The sequence below is a fragment of the Acanthochromis polyacanthus genome, chromosome 14, assembly GCF_021347895.1.
Source record: "Acanthochromis polyacanthus isolate Apoly-LR-REF ecotype Palm Island chromosome 14, KAUST_Apoly_ChrSc, whole genome shotgun sequence".
NCBI classification, from domain to species: Eukaryota; Metazoa; Chordata; class Actinopteri; family Pomacentridae; genus Acanthochromis; species Acanthochromis polyacanthus.
In genome coordinates this window covers 4857851-4874819 of record NC_067126.1, presented here as the reverse complement: position 1 = coordinate 4874819, position 16969 = coordinate 4857851, and the positions used below count along the sequence as shown (strand labels likewise).

The 16969-nt window shown below is 39.8% G+C and overlaps 1 protein-coding gene across 1 annotated transcript in view; it reads right to left on the bottom strand.

Moving 5' to 3' along the window:
* The window catches only part of ttll4 (tubulin tyrosine ligase-like family, member 4), a 28929-nt gene extending 12235 nt beyond the window's left edge, over positions 1 to 16694 (bottom strand). The window contains exons 1-12 of the mRNA XM_022219245.2: positions 16551 to 16694; positions 12564 to 13167; positions 11055 to 11418; positions 9835 to 9973; positions 8900 to 8958; positions 8752 to 8815; positions 4038 to 4156; positions 2954 to 3064; positions 1933 to 2009; positions 1659 to 1853; positions 450 to 532; positions 242 to 370 (exon numbers count right to left, since the gene is read on the bottom strand). Coding sequence (XP_022074937.2) covers positions 242 to 370; positions 450 to 532; positions 1659 to 1853; positions 1933 to 2009; positions 2954 to 3064; positions 4038 to 4156; positions 8752 to 8815; positions 8900 to 8958; positions 9835 to 9973; positions 11055 to 11418; positions 12564 to 12860 — 1637 coding nt within the window. The 5' untranslated portion in view covers positions 12861 to 13167; positions 16551 to 16694. The remainder of the gene's footprint in view (positions 1 to 241; positions 371 to 449; positions 533 to 1658; positions 1854 to 1932; positions 2010 to 2953; positions 3065 to 4037; positions 4157 to 8751; positions 8816 to 8899; positions 8959 to 9834; positions 9974 to 11054; positions 11419 to 12563; positions 13168 to 16550) is intronic.
* Positions 16695 to 16969: the final 275 nt, after the last annotated feature.

Sequence of the window (16969 nt, the reverse complement as noted above, 5' to 3'; positions counted from 1 at the left end):
TTGTTTGAGAAATATTTTGTCATTTGGGACATTTTTAAAATCAGTCTGGAAATCTGCGTCATTCGTTTGAGCAATTTTGGACACATTTTAAAGAAATTACAAGTCATTTTTGCATCATTCTGGACAGATATTCTGTCATTCTGGATCTTATTCTGGACAAATATTCAGTCTTTTGTTTGTTATTCATCATGTTGGTTGTTTTGAGTTGTGGTGGAGAACTCTAAAGTCGATGGAAACTGACTTGCAGCTGGCGAAGCGGACGAGTCCGTCAGAGAAGATGTAGATCCTGAGCGGGTCGTAGGACGTGACGTAGACGTAGATCCGCAGGTCGAACTTGTTCCCGCTGATGAGGTAGGGCTTGTGGAGATACCTGCAGACACAATGAACCTTTTAGCTCCATGAAAAGGCTTCAGCTTCTGGAGAAGCGACAGCAGTGAGGAGGATCTTACTTCTGGACCAGCAGGGGTCTCTTCCGAGGCATCTGGCTCCACTTATGGATCACCTGGATCCCCATTCCTCTGGCAGAGGCCGGCTGGTCCAGAACAGGAAGAAAAAAACACCCAAAAACAAGTTAAAGAAGGAACTAAACACTAAAACAGCTGGAAAACAAAAGATGACATGAAAATATGGAGAAATAAACAGAAAACAGACAATTTCTGCATCATTCTGGACAAATATTTGATCATTTTGGACGTTTTTTTCATCAATTTTAAACATTTTTTAAAATTATTCTCAATCATTTTAAACATATTTAGTCATTTTTTAAATGACTGAATAAATTCTAAGTAATTTGGGACAAATTTAAATCAGTCTGGACCATTTGTGAGTCATTCTGGACAGTTTTTAATCATTCCGGACATTTTGTGTCATTCCAGACTAGTTCTGAGCGATTTTGTCATTTCTGCATCGTTTTGGACAAAACTTTTGTCATTTCTGAGGTTTTTAGTCACTTTGGACAAATCTTTGGTATTGTTGGACAGCTGTTTGGAAGTTTAGACCATTTCCTTATCATTTGGCTTAAATCTTTAGTAATTTTGGGCAAAAACAAACAGAGCTATAAAACCTGAAGACAGCACACTTGGATCATTTCTGACTTTTTTCTTGTCGTTTTTAAGCTTTCAGTCAGCTTTGACCGCTCTTGACAGTTTTTCAATTATTCAGGACAAGTTTCGAGTCATTTTAGACTAATTTGAAGTCATTTGGTCAAATATTTGATACTTTTACAATTTCTTTTTGGAATTTTAATCAGAAGAAAACGGCCTGTAAACCTACAAGCCACAAACTCCAGGACGCCTGGAGAAGTTTGAGTCATTTTGGATAAAAATGAGGAAATTCTGGACAAATCTGATCATTTTGGACATTCTTTTTCTCTCTGCACAAGTTTTAAATCATTTTGAACTAATTTTCAGTCATTTTGGACAAAAATAAAGAAAGAAAACAACAATGATTCTAGACCTGTAGATCTGCAGCCTTAAAATGAAACTTGGATCATTTTCAGTCATTTTGGTCGTCTCAGATTAATTCAACATTGTTTGTCTTCACAGCGTTGTTCCAATAAACTGATAAAAATCTGGGTTTTTCTCATCATACGGGACATTCTTGACGTTAAAAAGGTCAGAAAATGCAGAGATTAGTTCCACCCAGAGGCCTTTCCTTACCGGTTTGATGATCCACTTCTGCTTGGAGCCGCTGTCCTCCCACGCCTTCCTGAGCAGCTTGATGTCCTGAGGGAGGATGAAGGTTTTGGGGAAGAAGCTGAACTCCTGTTTGCCGAAGCGGACCTGCATCTTGGACAGGTTCCTCCAGAGCCGGTCCTTCCTGCCGATCTGGAAGGTTCCTGGGAAGTGGTTCAGCTACAGACAGACGAGGATTTAAAAAGCTGTTCGCTGGAACTCTGGGCTCCAGGAGAGACGTCTAAAAGCAGATCCTCACCTTCTGATGTTCTCCCAGAGTCCTGAAGCTCGGAGACTTCATGTGGTGACCCCAGCAGCCCAGCCAGTCGTGGCTTTCTGCACCAACAAACACATTTTTATCAGCCAGGACCAGCTCAGATTCTTTGTTTTACACTGAAATGATCCTGAGAGCGGAAATGAACGACTGCAAAGAGACGCAAAGTTAACACAAAGAAGACAAACAAAGACACAACAACAACAAACAGACACAAAGCTGCTCAAAACAAACAGCAGCAGCCAGAAAACTGGGACAAAGACACAGCAAAAACACACAAAACAACCAGAAAGAGATTGAAAATGACGAGAAGAGACACAAAACAAACACAAACCAACACGAAAACAGAAGCAAAACGCTCACAAAAACACCACGACGGGATTGAAAAGGACTGAAGACACACAAAAAGAACACACACACATGCAAAACCAATGCAGAGACACAACAACAAAAACACACAAAATGACCAGGAAGAGATCAAAAATGGATAAAAAAAAAAAAACAGCCACAGAATGGACACCAAGAGGCAGAAAGCAGTGAAAAAGACTGAAAATAATAAAAACACAGACGCAAAATGACCGGGAAGAGGTTAAAAATGACTAAAAGACACACAAAATTAACACGAACACACACGCAATTATTCAAAACAAACACCAAGAGCCACAAACGATGACAAAGAGACACGAAAACAGCAGAAAGAGGAAAAAAAAAAAAGAAAAACAAGATGCAAAATGACCGCAAAGACACAAAACAACCAGAGAAAGATTAAAAATGACTAAGAGAGACACAAAATCAACACAAACCTGTGAAAAACCAATGAAAACAGAGACACAACAACAACATATACAAAAAAATAAATAAATCGCTGAAAACAAACACACAGAAAGAGACACAAATGTGGAGTCCAAACTCAGTGATGTCAAAGAAGTCATCAGTGTTTCTGCACAAACACTTCAACATGTTGTTGTGTAACTAAAACCTGATTGTGTGTCTGTGTGTGACTCACTCTTGGTGGTTTTAAAGTGCGACCTGCCGACGGTGTGTTTGACGACGTTCGGAGTGACGCTGCTCATTTTCCACTTCAGCTGCCGGCGCTGGTCTGCAGGAAGGAGCTCCACTGGAACACAACAACACAACGTTAACACAAAAACACAACATTAACACACACTGGAACACAACATTAACACACTGTACGGTGACTAAATTACGGTTAAATGAAGCGACAGTCTTTAATTATTCTGGGCAGGTTTTGTTTTTTCTGTAGAAAATGTGTGAGAACTACAGAAACACTCAGCAACGACACAGAGTGACACATCTTCAGCTCATAAACTATCTTTGGTAAAACAACATTTAGTTGGATTTATTCTGATCTCTGCTCATTTTGCGTTTCATTTCCCTCGTCTTTGTAGTTTCTTGCATCTCGTTGTGGCCGTTTTGTGTCACTTCCTGTTCATTTTCTGCCATTTTGCATCCAGTTTTCACCGTCTTCGTGTTTTTCTGCATCTCACATGATCTGTTGGGGCTGTTTTGTGTCACTTTCTGCTCATTTTGCATCTCCCTTTACACATATTAAGTTTTTTTGCACATCAGCTGGGGCTTTTCTGTATCACTTTTTGTTCATTTTTCTTGACTTTTTATTAATTTTTCTTGACTTTTTGTTCATTTTTCTTCACTTTTTGTTCATTTTCTTCACTTTTTGTTCATTTTTCTTCACTTTTTTGTCAATTTAGGTCATTTTTTTTGTTAATTCTGCATAACTTCTCGTTTAATGTGCATCACATATTTGTTCATTTTATATCACTGTTCATTTTGCAATACTGTATGTTCATTTTAAGTCAGTGTTTGTTCATCTGACATCATTTTCTGTTCATTTCACATCTTTCTGTGTATTATGCATCACTTCCTGTTTAACTGGCATTACTTTGTTACTTCTCCATCCCTTTCTGTTCATTTTTTACATCTTCTTAGTATCTCATGTCATCAGTAAAGTTAAATCTAACTTAAACTGTGCATCAATGTTCAGTTTTAGCAGAATTGTTCACATGTAAGAAGCTGCACTCAGAGCTCAGACTGAATGTTTTGGTCCTGACCTTTCTCCTGGGCGGTGCTGAAGTAGAGCGTTGGAGGGATGAGAGGGAACAAACTGGGAACCAGCGCCGCTCGTTCTTCTCGATCGTCTTCAGCCTCCAGAAGCATCGGCTCCTCGACGCTGGAACAAAAGCAACAAAGAGCAGAAGAAAGCTAAAGGAACCTGCTGAGTGTCTGCTTCCACTACGAACGCTCAGCTTCACTTTGGCACGATTAAACCCAACAAATTGGGATCTGACAACAGGATTAAAAAGTAATGCGGCGGCGACACTTTAACGGAAACGTCCGGAAGCTGCTCCGGTTTCCAGTTCAACCATTAACGCGACGCTGAGAGGAAAGAGGAGCTCTGAGCGGATCTTAATCCTCGTTTAACGTCAGCTTCTGCTCCAGTCACCTCAGAATTAAACAGACGTTTAAAAAGGCTTCTGTGAGGCGTTAAACCAAACACGTGACGAGAACAATAAACAACAGAGGAGTTAAACTCATTCTAGTTCAGGTTCCACAGTCAGCCCGGTTTGATCTGAAGTTCTGGATCAGTAGAATCAGAGCAGAATGACCGACAAATAACCACAGCTCCACATGCTTCCTTTGTTTTACTGCAAATAAGTCCATTCTGAAAATGTTCACATTTAAGGAATTATCTTTTTACAAAATATTTTAACTTGAAATTTATGAAGAAAAATAGATTCAGTTTCAGCAACATTCAGCCTCAGTTTATCATTTCCACATTACAGCTTCCAGATCAGAGAGTGTCTACAAAGAAACACAACATTTAGTCATCTGGAGCTGAACCACAGAGGATTTTACTTTATGAGCAAAACGAGACAAAAACGCCAACAAAAACAAGACAAAGCATTACAAAAATGAGACACAAAATGAGAGAAAAAAATGAGACAAATGACATGAAACAAAAAAATTACAAAAAATGTCAGTGATAAAAAGGAAAAAACAAAACAAAAAGGAAACAACACAAGCTAGACAAAAAACACAAAACAACAAAAACAAGAAAAACATGAGAAACGACAAAAGTCAGACAAAAAAGACAAAAATATTACATAGAGGAGACAAACAATAACAAAATGACAAAAAAATAGACAAAAAACACAAGCGAGATAAAAAGGAAGCACAAATAACAAAAACGTAAGACAAATGACACAAGTCACACAAAACATATTGTTTCCTTGTCTGAAAAAAAATCCAAAAATTCAGCAAAAAAACTTCCCAAATTTGCAAAACCTTCAGGAAGAAAATTCAAATGATTCCTTAAAAGTTTCCCTTAAAAGTCGTATTTTAAAAAATCCCCCAAATTTGACAATAAAATTCTTATAAAAATTTTTAAAAATGATTTAAAAATATTCCCAAAAAAATCCTAAAAATCTCTAAAGTGATTCCATGCGTCAGTAAAAATTCTAAAATTTTCCATAAGAACATTCACTTAAAAATCAACCAAAATCCAGCAAAGTTCACTGGATGTTGGTTGATTTTTATGTGAATGTTCTTAAACATTTTGAACATTTTCTCCCTACCAAACAATGTTCAAAGATTCACCAAAAATGTTGAAAATGTGGACATCAGAAGTTTCACTGTGAAATTATACATTTTTCTCACATTTTCAAACTTTAAAACGAGGGTTAAAGATCCAGATTCTGAATGAATGTCATGATGAGAAATAACAGAAAATTTCAGGTTTTTATCTTTAAAAGTTCCTCAGATGTTGTCGTTCAAACAGACTCAGATTTCAGTGAAAGAAAAAAAATCTTTACAAATATCCATATTTTATGATATAAATCAGGAAAATTAAGTGTTTCTTGTCCTTACTGACCTGCAATTAATCAAAAAGCGCCCAAAATCAGAGTAAATTTGTACATAAAAATGGGACAAAATTTGCCATAAATTACTCAAAACTCGTCCACAAGGATTCAAAGTTGTATAAAAATACTTTCATTCTTCAGCTCAGCCATAATCAGAGATTATTTGATCTAATTGTCCAACATTACAGACTCTGAATAAATGTCATGATGAGAAACAGAGAAAATTTCAGGTTTTTATCGTTAATTCCTCAGATGATGTCGTTCAAACAGACTCAGATTTAAAGTGAGAAAAGCTGCTAAAGTTGGTCCAGAGGCAGTTTTTAATGACAATCTTCAATCTAAAACGTCACAAACACCATTTTAAATCTCTACAGTTTGATAAAATCAGAAGAGAGACGATCGAGCAGACGGTCGCAGATTATTTAAGGTGGAATAACGTAATTAAGAGTAAAAAGCGGTGGTTAAAAGCTGAATCCTGGCTGGAGATGAGCCTTCAAACACTCACATGACCGTCATGTCTGCTGGATGGAGGGCTGATGTTTCCAGATGTTCTCCAGCTGCTCACTGCTGCGTGGACGGCCCGTTCTCCACCTTTAGTGGGGAGTTCTACCGGTGAGGCCATCGCAGCGCCACAACAATGTGGACGCACAAAGCAGCAGAGCTTTCCACCACAGTCTGCTGCTTTCAGCCGCTTCAACAAAGCAGCCGACAGAATGGAAACGCAGGAGGACGAGCAGGAGGATGAGTGGGAGGACGAGCAGGAAGCCCAGCGACGCTACCCAGAGGAAGGTTTACGGTAGGGCTGGCCCGAGTACTGGTTTCTGCCCTCCGAATATTCAGGCCCTACTGAAGACGAATAACGGAATATTTGTTCTGCCCGTAACGTCCGACAGGGGGGGGGGGGGGGGGGGCGCTTGTGGTGGAGACAGCCTGAATAGTCGGATCCGTTCGTCTGGTCTCCCGGGTCCAAATTTTGCCTTCATTTTGTCTTCAGTTAAACTGAAGAATTCCCAAACAGATGTGGGCCGAAGGCGGAGGGAAGACTAACGCCGCATATTCTTTCCGCACGGTAACATCCGGGGGGGGGGGGGGGGGAGCGCGAATATTCGGATACCAAAAATAATATCCGGATACCGCCGTAGCGAACGAATGTTTGGATATTCGGGTCCAGCCCTACAAATTTCAAGAAGCTGTGGCCGACTTTCAAGTTGTCCTGGACAGATTTTTGTCCAACTTCCAACAAATGACAAAAATCAACACATTCAAACTGAATAAAACTTTGTAGAATACATCTCAAAAATCACCACATATAACCGAAAGAGACTCGAAACTAAATCAGTGCAAAACATGTCCAGACTGCTACAGAAACTTCATCAGAATGAATGTCCAAAATGACAAAAAAAGTGGACAAAACAACCCAAATTTGTCCAATAAACATGAAAAAAAAACAACAAATATGTCTCAAACATCACCAAAAACGACCTGATGTGACTCCAACCTTCCCTTGAATGACTTGGAAACGAGCCTGAATTAAGAAACTTTGACTCTGAAATTGCCCCCAACTGATTCAAAACTTGGCCAACAACACAAAGAGACAAATGTGTCCAAGCAGCCTAAAAAGTTGTCAAACACGTTTGAAAAAAAAAACACCCGAAATGGCAAAAACTTTGCCCAACGTGACTCAAAACTTCACTAAAATAACCAGATTTGTCCAGAACTTGTCGACTTAAAAAAAAGTGTCTAAACTCCTGTAGAAACAAACAAGTGGTCAAAACACACAAAATTTGTCCAACAACACAACAAAAGACAAAAATGTGTCCAAACAGCCTAAAACTTGGCAAATACGTCCCAAAAATCACCCAAAATAAAAAAATTCCAAAGTGACTCCAAATTTCACTAAAATAATCTGACTTTGTCCAAAACTTGACAAATTACAAAAATCCCAACTGCTACAGAAACTTCACCAAAATGACTAAAACCTGCTGAGAAGAAAAATTTTCCTACCTGACAAGAGAAAATGACAAATGCGTTGAAACTGCCTGAAATCGTGCTGGATGTGCTTTAAAAATTGCCCAAAATGACCTGAAATTTTGCCAAAATAACATAAATTTGTCTAAAACAAAACAAAAAATTGCCAAAAAAATGTCTAAACTACATATAAACTCAAATAAAATGACACAATCTGGAATGACTTGAAACCTGTCAACATGAGGGGAAATAAAAAGTCCAGTCGGTTCAAAAACTGCCCCAACTGACTCCAAAAAGACAAAAACTGGACCAAAACACACAAAATCTGTCCAACACACCAAAAATGACAGAAATGTGCCCAAACTGCCTAAAAACTGGTCGAATATGTCTCAACAATAACCAAAAATAAAAAAACTAATTTGCCAAAGTGACTCAAAACTTCACAAAAATTTGTCCAAAACTTGCTAAATCACAAAACGTGTCCAAACTGCTACAGAAACTTCACCGCAATGTGTCCAAAAACCTTTTCAAATACATCTCAGAAATCACCCAAAACAACAAAAAAATTTGCCTAAAATGACTGAAAAGTTGACATAAATAACCACACCTTGGATAAAACAACAGAAAACTCACCAAAAATGACAAAAACGCATCCAAACTGTCCAAAAGAAACTTCATTTCTGCCGAATTTTTAGCCAGTTTGGACACATTTTCATAATTTTTTATCCAAAGTTTAGTTATTTTGAGTCATTTTTTATCGTTCTGTCGGCTCTTTAGATGTTTTCGATGACAGACAGTGATTAATTTCAACAAAGCCAAAGATTGAAGCATTTTGTTTTTCTGGATTCAAATCATTTTTATCTCCATTAATCAGACGAAGATTATGTCTAGATAGAAAGTAAATAAAGACAAATACAGCGTCTGGCTGGTTTCTCACCTCGACAGCTGAGCGACTGAAGCCGTGGACGAGGAGCCGATGATGGACGAACAGTAGGAACCATCTGGAAACAAACCAATCGATGGAATCAACACATTAAAGCGATCAACAGCAGCTCAGAGTCTGATCTGGTGTTTCAACGTTTTACCGTCGTCACTGCAGGCGTTCTCCAGCTCATCAGGAAGTTCCTCCTCCACCGAGTCCAGACTGAAAGGAACCAACCAGGAGAAAAAATGGTTTAATCAGTCCAGTGAAAGAAGCTGAAGCCATTTGATCACTTTCTGGTCATTTCAAGGTTGTTTTGTCTCATTAAGGACATGTTTTAATCTGATTTTGGTCATTTTGTGTCACCTATTGGTCATTTTTGCACCTTTTCAAAGTTGTATTTGTTTCATTTGGAACTTTTTTTGTCTGATTTTGGAAAACTTGCATCATTTTTGTATCTTTTCAAGGTGACTTTTCCCATTTTGAAATTGTTTTGTCTGATTTTGGTTATTTTGCGTCATTTTTGCATCTTTTCAACGTAGTTCGTCTGACTTGGAAAATAATTCGTCTGATTTTGGTCATTTTGTGTCATTGTTGGGATCTTTTTAAGGTTGTTTTTGTGTCTTTTGGGAAAATTTTGGTCATGTTGTGCCACTTTTTCAAGGTTGCTTAAGTCTCATTTGGAATAATTTTTGTCTAAATTTTATTTTTTTGCGTCACGTTTTGGTCGTTTTATGATTATTTTGTATCTTTTCGAAGCTGTTTTTGTTTCTTTTGGCACAATTTTGTCCGATTTTGGTCGTTTTGTGTGACTTGTTGGTCATTTTTGCATTTTTTTGACGTTGTTTATGTCTCATTTGAAATCTTTTTTGTCTGATTTTGGTCATTTCGTGTCACTTTTTGGATCTTTTCAAGGTTGTTTTTGTTTCATTTGGAACATTTTTTGTCTCATTTTGGAAATTTCACGTCATTTTTTTGTCATTTTTGGATCTTTTCAAAGTTGCTTAAGTCTCATTTGGAACATTTTTTTTCTCTTTTTGGTCATTTTTGCGTAATTTTCCTGTTATTGTCTCTGGTTGCTGAAGTCCGTTTCCTCACCCAGCAGAAGGCTGATTCTGGGCCTGCAGACCGTCCTCTGGGGTCGGGGATGGAGGCTGGTCCTTCCTGGTCAGATGGATGGCAGAGATCTGGGAGGTGACGGAGCCCAGAGGTTCTGCTGCACAGCTGGAGGTCACATCTGGAGGCAGCAGGACAGAATCAGGCAGAATTTACATGTTGGAGGTTTGACGCAACCCGTTTTTAGCTCACTGCAATATTTAAAACTGATTCCTTTAAACTATTCTGCCCCTAAGTCTGTCACAAACACAAAGTATTTCATTTCACCTCACCAGAGAGCTGCAGACCAAATTCTTACTCATCAGAAAACCGAGGAGGAAAGTTCTACATCAGCACTTGCAGGAATAATCCATTATTTTTGAACCCCCCATGTTTTCACTACTTTGAACTGCTCCAACCGTACTGCTAACCCAACACAAAAAAATGACCAAAAACAGAAAACAACAAAGATGTGCCGAACAGAAACAAAAACGACCGTAAAAAGATGCAAAATGAGACCAAAAGAAACAACCAGACAAAATACCAACAAAGAGATGCACACAAGGTTTTAAGAATGGAACAAAAAGTGCAACATGACCACAAAATGGCAACAACTTCTAGTCATTTTTTGCTCTTTGTAATTATTTCTTTGCTCCATTTCGGTCATCTTGCGTCTCTTTATGCTCTTTTTGCGTCTCTCTGCGGTCGTCTTGCGTCTCTTTGCGGTCGTCTTGCGTCTCTTTTTGGCTGCATTTGTTCCAGTTTAATGCTTGTTTTGCATCTCTCTAACCATTCTTTCCATTTTATTCACTTTGTATGTTCTGTTTTGTAAGTTTGTGTTCATTTTTTTCCATATTTTTGACATCTTATTTTTTATTTGGAACATTTTTGTCTGACTTTTGCCATTTTGCATCTCTATGTTATGATTTTGTCTCTTTGTGGTCGTTTTCCCCCCCATTTCTTGATCATTTTGCATCTTTTTGTAACCACTATTTCTATTTTAGGTCATTTTCTGCCTCACATTGTTAATTTGATCTCTTTGTGGTCATTTAGAACGGCTGTTTGTGTCCTATTTAGGTTGTTTTGTGTCACATTTTGTGTCTCACATTGTTAACTTTCCTGTCTTTCTGTCCATTTCTCAGCAGCTCGTCTGTTCCTGTAACCTGATGTTCTTACATTCTGGGTTTAACCTCCCATTAAATATGTTAAATAAACCAGTTTACCTGCAGTAACAGCTGCTGGCGTCTCCTCCTGACTGCCACCGACTCCGGCACTGATCCCAGTTGGCGTGAGGCCGTTTGGACCGAACCGTCCTCCCAGACAACGCCGACTGTCCTGTTTGGTTCTGCTGGTTCTGCTAGCAGGTAGACCAGCCGGAGGTCCACCTCTGGCCAGCAGCTGGGAGCTTCTGCTTCCCATCGAGCTGCCGTTCTGAGCCTGACAGCGTTTAGTGGTGAGTTTGGCCGAGTGGTTCCTCCGTTTCGTTCTCGTTCTTGTGCTTCTTATTTCAGGTTTTTTAGAGCTGAGGCTGGAGGAGTCTTTTTTACTAAGGCACAGAGGAGGAGACGAAGAGTCGGCAGCCTCCAGCTTCAGGACAAAACAAGGAAAACGTAAAAGAGGGGACAGTTAGAAGATTCTGGAAACTCCATCAAATCAGATTACAAAAGCAGAAACTGTCCAGTCAGACCATTTAATTCAGACAGAAGTCAGAAACTACGTCCTACCAATGAGTTCAGGTCAACAGTTTGTCAAAATATCTAAAACATTAGAACCTTGTCTTGCCAAACATCAGATTCTACTGATGTCAGGAGGCCTTAAAAGTTGTGAAAAGTTGACCAAAGACTGCATATTTACATCCAAAATAACTTTAAAATCGTCCAAAATCTGTCATAAACTACAAAATGACACAAAAATGGTCAAAAACGACTCAAAATATTACCAAATATCATCCAAAACATTTTTAAACCTGTCTAAAATTACCCAAATTGTCCAGAACAACAATTTAATACATCATAATATCTAAAACTGGAACCTTGTTTGGCTATAGTTACCACACATCAGATTCTACTGATGTTTGAGCCTCAAAAGTTGGTGAAATGTCAACCAAGGACTGCATATTTGACCAAAACAACTTTAAAATTTTCCATAATTATTTTAAAACCACCCTAAAAATCGCACAGAATCTGTCAAAAACTACGCAAAAATTATTCCAAATGAAAAAAAAAAAACCCTAAATTGACACAAAAATAGTCAAAAATGACTCAAAAATACACTAAAAGAACTTCAAACCTGTCCGTGTTTACCAAAACTGTCCAGAAAAACATTTTAATACATCAAAAGATCTAAAAACTACAACGTTGTCAAACTTTCCACACATCTAATTCTACTGATGTTAAAAAAAATTGATGAAATGTCGACCAAAGACTGGATTTTTAGTAGAAAGATTAATAAAACGCCATGTACTACTTATACATGAACTTACAATCAGATGTTTGGTCTCTAAAATGTCAGAAAATATTAAAAATGTGGATCAGAGGTTCCTCAAATGTCGTGTTTTGTCCAAAGATGATCAGTTTACTGTCATAGAGGAGGAAAGAAACCAGAAAATATTCACATCTAAGAAGCTAAAATCACAGAACTTAAGAGGTTTTAATGAAAAAAAACTGTTCAAACCCGTTAACTGATTATTTAAGACGGCTGCTGATTGGTTTAAGACAGAACTGAACTCTCACCTTCGGCTGGTTGGCGATCTGCAGGGGGCGCCGTCCTCTGATTGGTGCGTTGCCTGCTGCCGCCTGCTGACTCCGTCCTCCAGGTGAGCAGCTTCCTGTCGGCTCCGGGACGTCCAGGTGAGGCACGGCGGTGATCCGGCTCCAGGTGGTTCCTCCGTCGTCTTCCGAGGCGCCGTTGGACGTCCGGGCGTCGGTGTCGTCCTTCGTGGGGCTGAAAGGCACTTTGGTGGTTCCAGGTTCTCCGGAGGACTCGGAGGACGGACCGTCTCCCCAGGGGGACGACTGGTTGGTGGGCATGGTGCTCCTGGGTTCTTCTCTCTGAGGGTTCTGGTGGCAGCTTCTTTGGCAGGAGGGACTTCGAGACGTCAGCTCCAACAACAAGTTCTCCACAAACCCTGAGCTGGACTCATCCCTGCAGCCGGACTCTGCAGCAGGTCTACAGCCACATGAGGACCAGCCAGAACCGGGCTTAGATACCAGATGAAGTCCTGGAGGATCGAGAACATCAGCTGATGAAGAAGCTCCCTCGTCTTCTCAAACACAGCGGGATGAAACGTGAACTTCTGGAGATCTTAGAGGTTAAATCTTCTTCACAGGAGATCAACTGTAAACGTTCAAGAAGAAGAGTCAGAAGAAGAAGAGTCAGAAGAAGGAGAGCCAGAAGAAGGAGAGCCAGAAGCAGAAGAAGAGTCAGAAGAAGAAGAGTCAGAAGAAGGAGAGCCAGAAGAAGGAGAGCCAGAAGCAGAAGAAGAGTCAGAAGAAGGAGAAGAAGAGTCAGAAGAAGGAAAAGAAGGGTCAGAAGAAGGAGAAGAAGGGTCAGAAGGAGAAGAGTCAGAAGAAGAGTCAGAAGCAGAAGAAGAGTCAGAAGAAGAGTCAGAAGAAGAAGAGTCAGAAGAAGAAGAGTCAGAAGAAGAAGAGTCAGAAGAAGGAGAAGAGTCAGAAGAAGAAGCGTCAGACGCAGAAGAAGCGTCAGACGCAGAAGAAGAAGAGTCAGAAGCAGAAGAAGAAGAGTCAGAAGAAGAGTCAGAAGCAGAAGAAGAAGAGTCAGAAGAAGGAGAAGAAGAGTCAGAAGAAGAGTCAGAAGAAGGAGAAGAAGAGTCAGAAGAAGAGTCAGAAGAAGAGTCAGAAGAAGGAGAAGAAGAGTCAGAAGAAGAGTCAGAAGAAGAGTCAGAAGAAGAGTCAGAAGCAGAAGAAGAAGAGGCAGAAGGAGAAGAGAAGAGACAGAAGAAGAGTCAGAAGAAGAAGCGTCAGACGCAGAAGAAGAAGAGTCAGAAGCAGAAGAAGAAGAGTCAGAAGAAGAGTCAGAAGAAGGAGAAGAGTCAGAAGAAGAGTCAGAAGCAGAAGAAGAAGAGTCAGAAGAAGGAGAAGAAGGGTCAGAAGAAGGAGAAGAAGGGTCAGAAGGAGAAGAGTCAGAAGAAGAGTCAGAAGCAGAAGAAGAGTCAGAAGAAGAGTCAGAAGAAGAAGAGTCAGAAGAAGAAGAGTCAGAAGAAGAAGAGTCAGAAGAAGAGTCAGAAGAAGAAGAGTCAGAAGAAGAAGAGTCAGAAGAAGGAGAAGAGTCAGAAGAAGAAGCGTCAGACGCAGAAGAAGAAGAGTCAGAAGCAGAAGAAGAAGAGTCAGAAGAAGAGTCAGAAGCAGAAGAAGAAGAGTCAGAAGAAGGAGAAGAAGAGTCAGAAGAAGAGTCAGAAGAAGGAGAAGAAGAGTCAGAAGAAGAGTCAGAAGAAGGAGAAGAAGAGTCAGAAGAAGAGTCAGAAGAAGAGTCAGAAGCAGAAGAAGAAGAGGCAGAAGGAGAAGAGAAGAGACAGAAGAAGAGTCAGAAGAAGAAGAGTCAGAAGAAGAAGCGTCAGACGCAGAAGAAGAAGAGTCAGAAGCAGAAGAAGAAGAGTCAGAAGAAGAGTCAGAAGAAGGAGAAGAGTCAGAAGAAGAGTCAGAAGCAGAAGAAGAGTCAGAAGCAGAAGAAGAAGAGTCAGAAGAAGGAGAAGAAGAGTCAGAAGCAGAAGAAGAAGAGTCAGAAGAAGGAGAAGAAGAGTCAGAAGCAGAAGAAGAGTCAGAAGAAGAGTCAGAAGCAGAAGAAGAAGAGTCAGAAGGAGAAGAGAAGAGACAGAAGAAGAGTCAGAAGCAGAAGAGAAGAGACAGAAGAAGAGTCAGCAGATAAGGGTCAGTGTTTCCATCAAAATAAATAATCCTGTCTTCAGAACAGAAATTGAAGCTAAAAGTGAACAGAAGTCCAAACACAGAAGGTGATATTTTAGAAAACCTCTCCGTTCTTTCACACAGATTGTTCAAGGCTTGCTTTAGACTGGAACAAAACTTGGTCTTGGCCTGGTGTATGACTTGGTTTAGGTTTTCCTGCTGGTGTTGAAGGAGTTCAGACTGGTTTTGGTCTATTTGTTTCAGCCCTTTTTGGACTCAGGTGGTGATAAAAATGCTTTAGACTTTGTTTGGACTGATTTCATGCTCATTTTGGGCAAGTTTCGGACCGTCTCTTCAGCTGGTTTTAGACTAGTTTGGACTTGGGATTGAACTCCATTTTGGACCTGGTTTTGAACTTGAATGTGAAATGATTTGGACAGGATTTGGACTGATTTCAGGCTTGTTTTAAATCGACTGAAAACTTTGTTTGAGCTGGTTCATGACTTGGTGTAGAACGGGATTTAGGTGTTGGACAGTTGGACGGGATTTCAACTGGTGTTCGATGGTTTATTGGCTGTCTTTAAATAAGTTTTAGATCACCAAAATCTACGGATTTGTGGTTTGGCAGATCCTAACAACACCTCTGATCTCAGATAAAACTCATTTTAATGTAAAGAACAAAACAACAACATTTGAAGCTGAAAACAGTCCAGACCGACGTAACTCATTTTTAACTGCTGTTCAGATGCTCCTTTGCTTTCTGATAGAAGCTTTGAACACTGAGCTAACTAAGGTAGCTAACCTGACTCACACATTTTGTCCACAGATGTTGACATCACTTGGTGGTTTTCCTCCACTGTTGTCGGAGCTGTCACATATACATGCAGATCATTTAACCTGAACAACATCCTCACCTGTCCTCATAATCCTGGACTCAGGTGGTGAGTACTGGACCTGGTTTTGACTGACTTTAGGCTTGTTTTGGGCTGTATTTTATCTGGGTTTGGACTGGTGTGGAATGTGTTTTCAGACTAGTTTTGAAATATGGACCAGGGTTTAGAAGTTGGCAGCCGTTGGTCATTTTTCTCCAGGTTTGTCAGACTTTCAGCTTCACATCAGCTCCGTCACATGCAGCTAGTTTAACCTGAACAACATCCTCAGCTGTCCTCATAATCCTGGACTTGGGTGGCGAGTACTGGACCTGGTTTTAGACAGTTTTTAGATTGTTTTTCTAGCTACTTTTAGAGATAGTTGTAGACTGTTTTTAGACTGGTTTGGATCTGGAAAATCCACACAGTAGGGTTGGCTGATTCTAACAACATCTCTAATCCCAGAAAAGATTAATTTTAATAAAAAAAACAAACAACAACAACATTTAAAGCTGACAACAGTCCAGACTGGCTGTAACTCGCTTTTAACTGCTGTTCGGATGCTTCTTTACCCTCTGATGTAAACTGAACCCTGAACACTGAGCTAGATGAGCTAACTAACCTGAATCTAACAGGTTTTTCCCCAGATGTTGGCAGGTGTTGGTGGTTTTCTGTCACAGATGCTGATGGAGGACTTTCACGTGTTCTGACAGAGACACGCTGTTAGCTTCATGCTAGCTTCAGCTAAGTGTCTCCTGCAGGTAATTTCACCTGAACACGAGCCTCACCTGTCCTGAAACCACCACCATCCAGTAAAAAAGCCTCTTTTAGCTCCTGCTAGCTTAATGACCGTTTCTATTTACCGCTTCGGTTAGCTTAGCAACAGCCACCAGTTCCACGCCAAACCGTCGGCTGCTTTTAAATCGGTAAACCGGGAGGATAAATGGTGAAACCAGGCGTTGTGACAGTTCATCAAACATTTTCGTACCTGCTCGGTGCCGTTAATGTCGGGGACTTTGAGCCCCGGTGGTTTAACGAGTCGACAGAGTTCCTCACTTCTTACCACTAAACGGTCCGAGTGACACATCCCCGTCGAAGATCGTCTATTGATGCTGATTCTTCTTCTGCGGCTCAATTTGAGGCAGATTCAATGAAAGAGAGACGAGGAGCTGCCCTCCACAGGTCAGACAGGAACATTGCATCATCACTATTTATTATTGTCAGCAGTAGTAGTAGTATTGTTATGAAATAAAATAATAACAATAATGTTAATAATAATAATAATTCTTAATATTCTTATATTAAATATTATTATTATTATTATTATTAGTAGTAGTAGTGGTATTGTTACCATTTTTTTATTATACTCTCCCAGTTTACCAGTACTATAACTACCACTATTTCCAA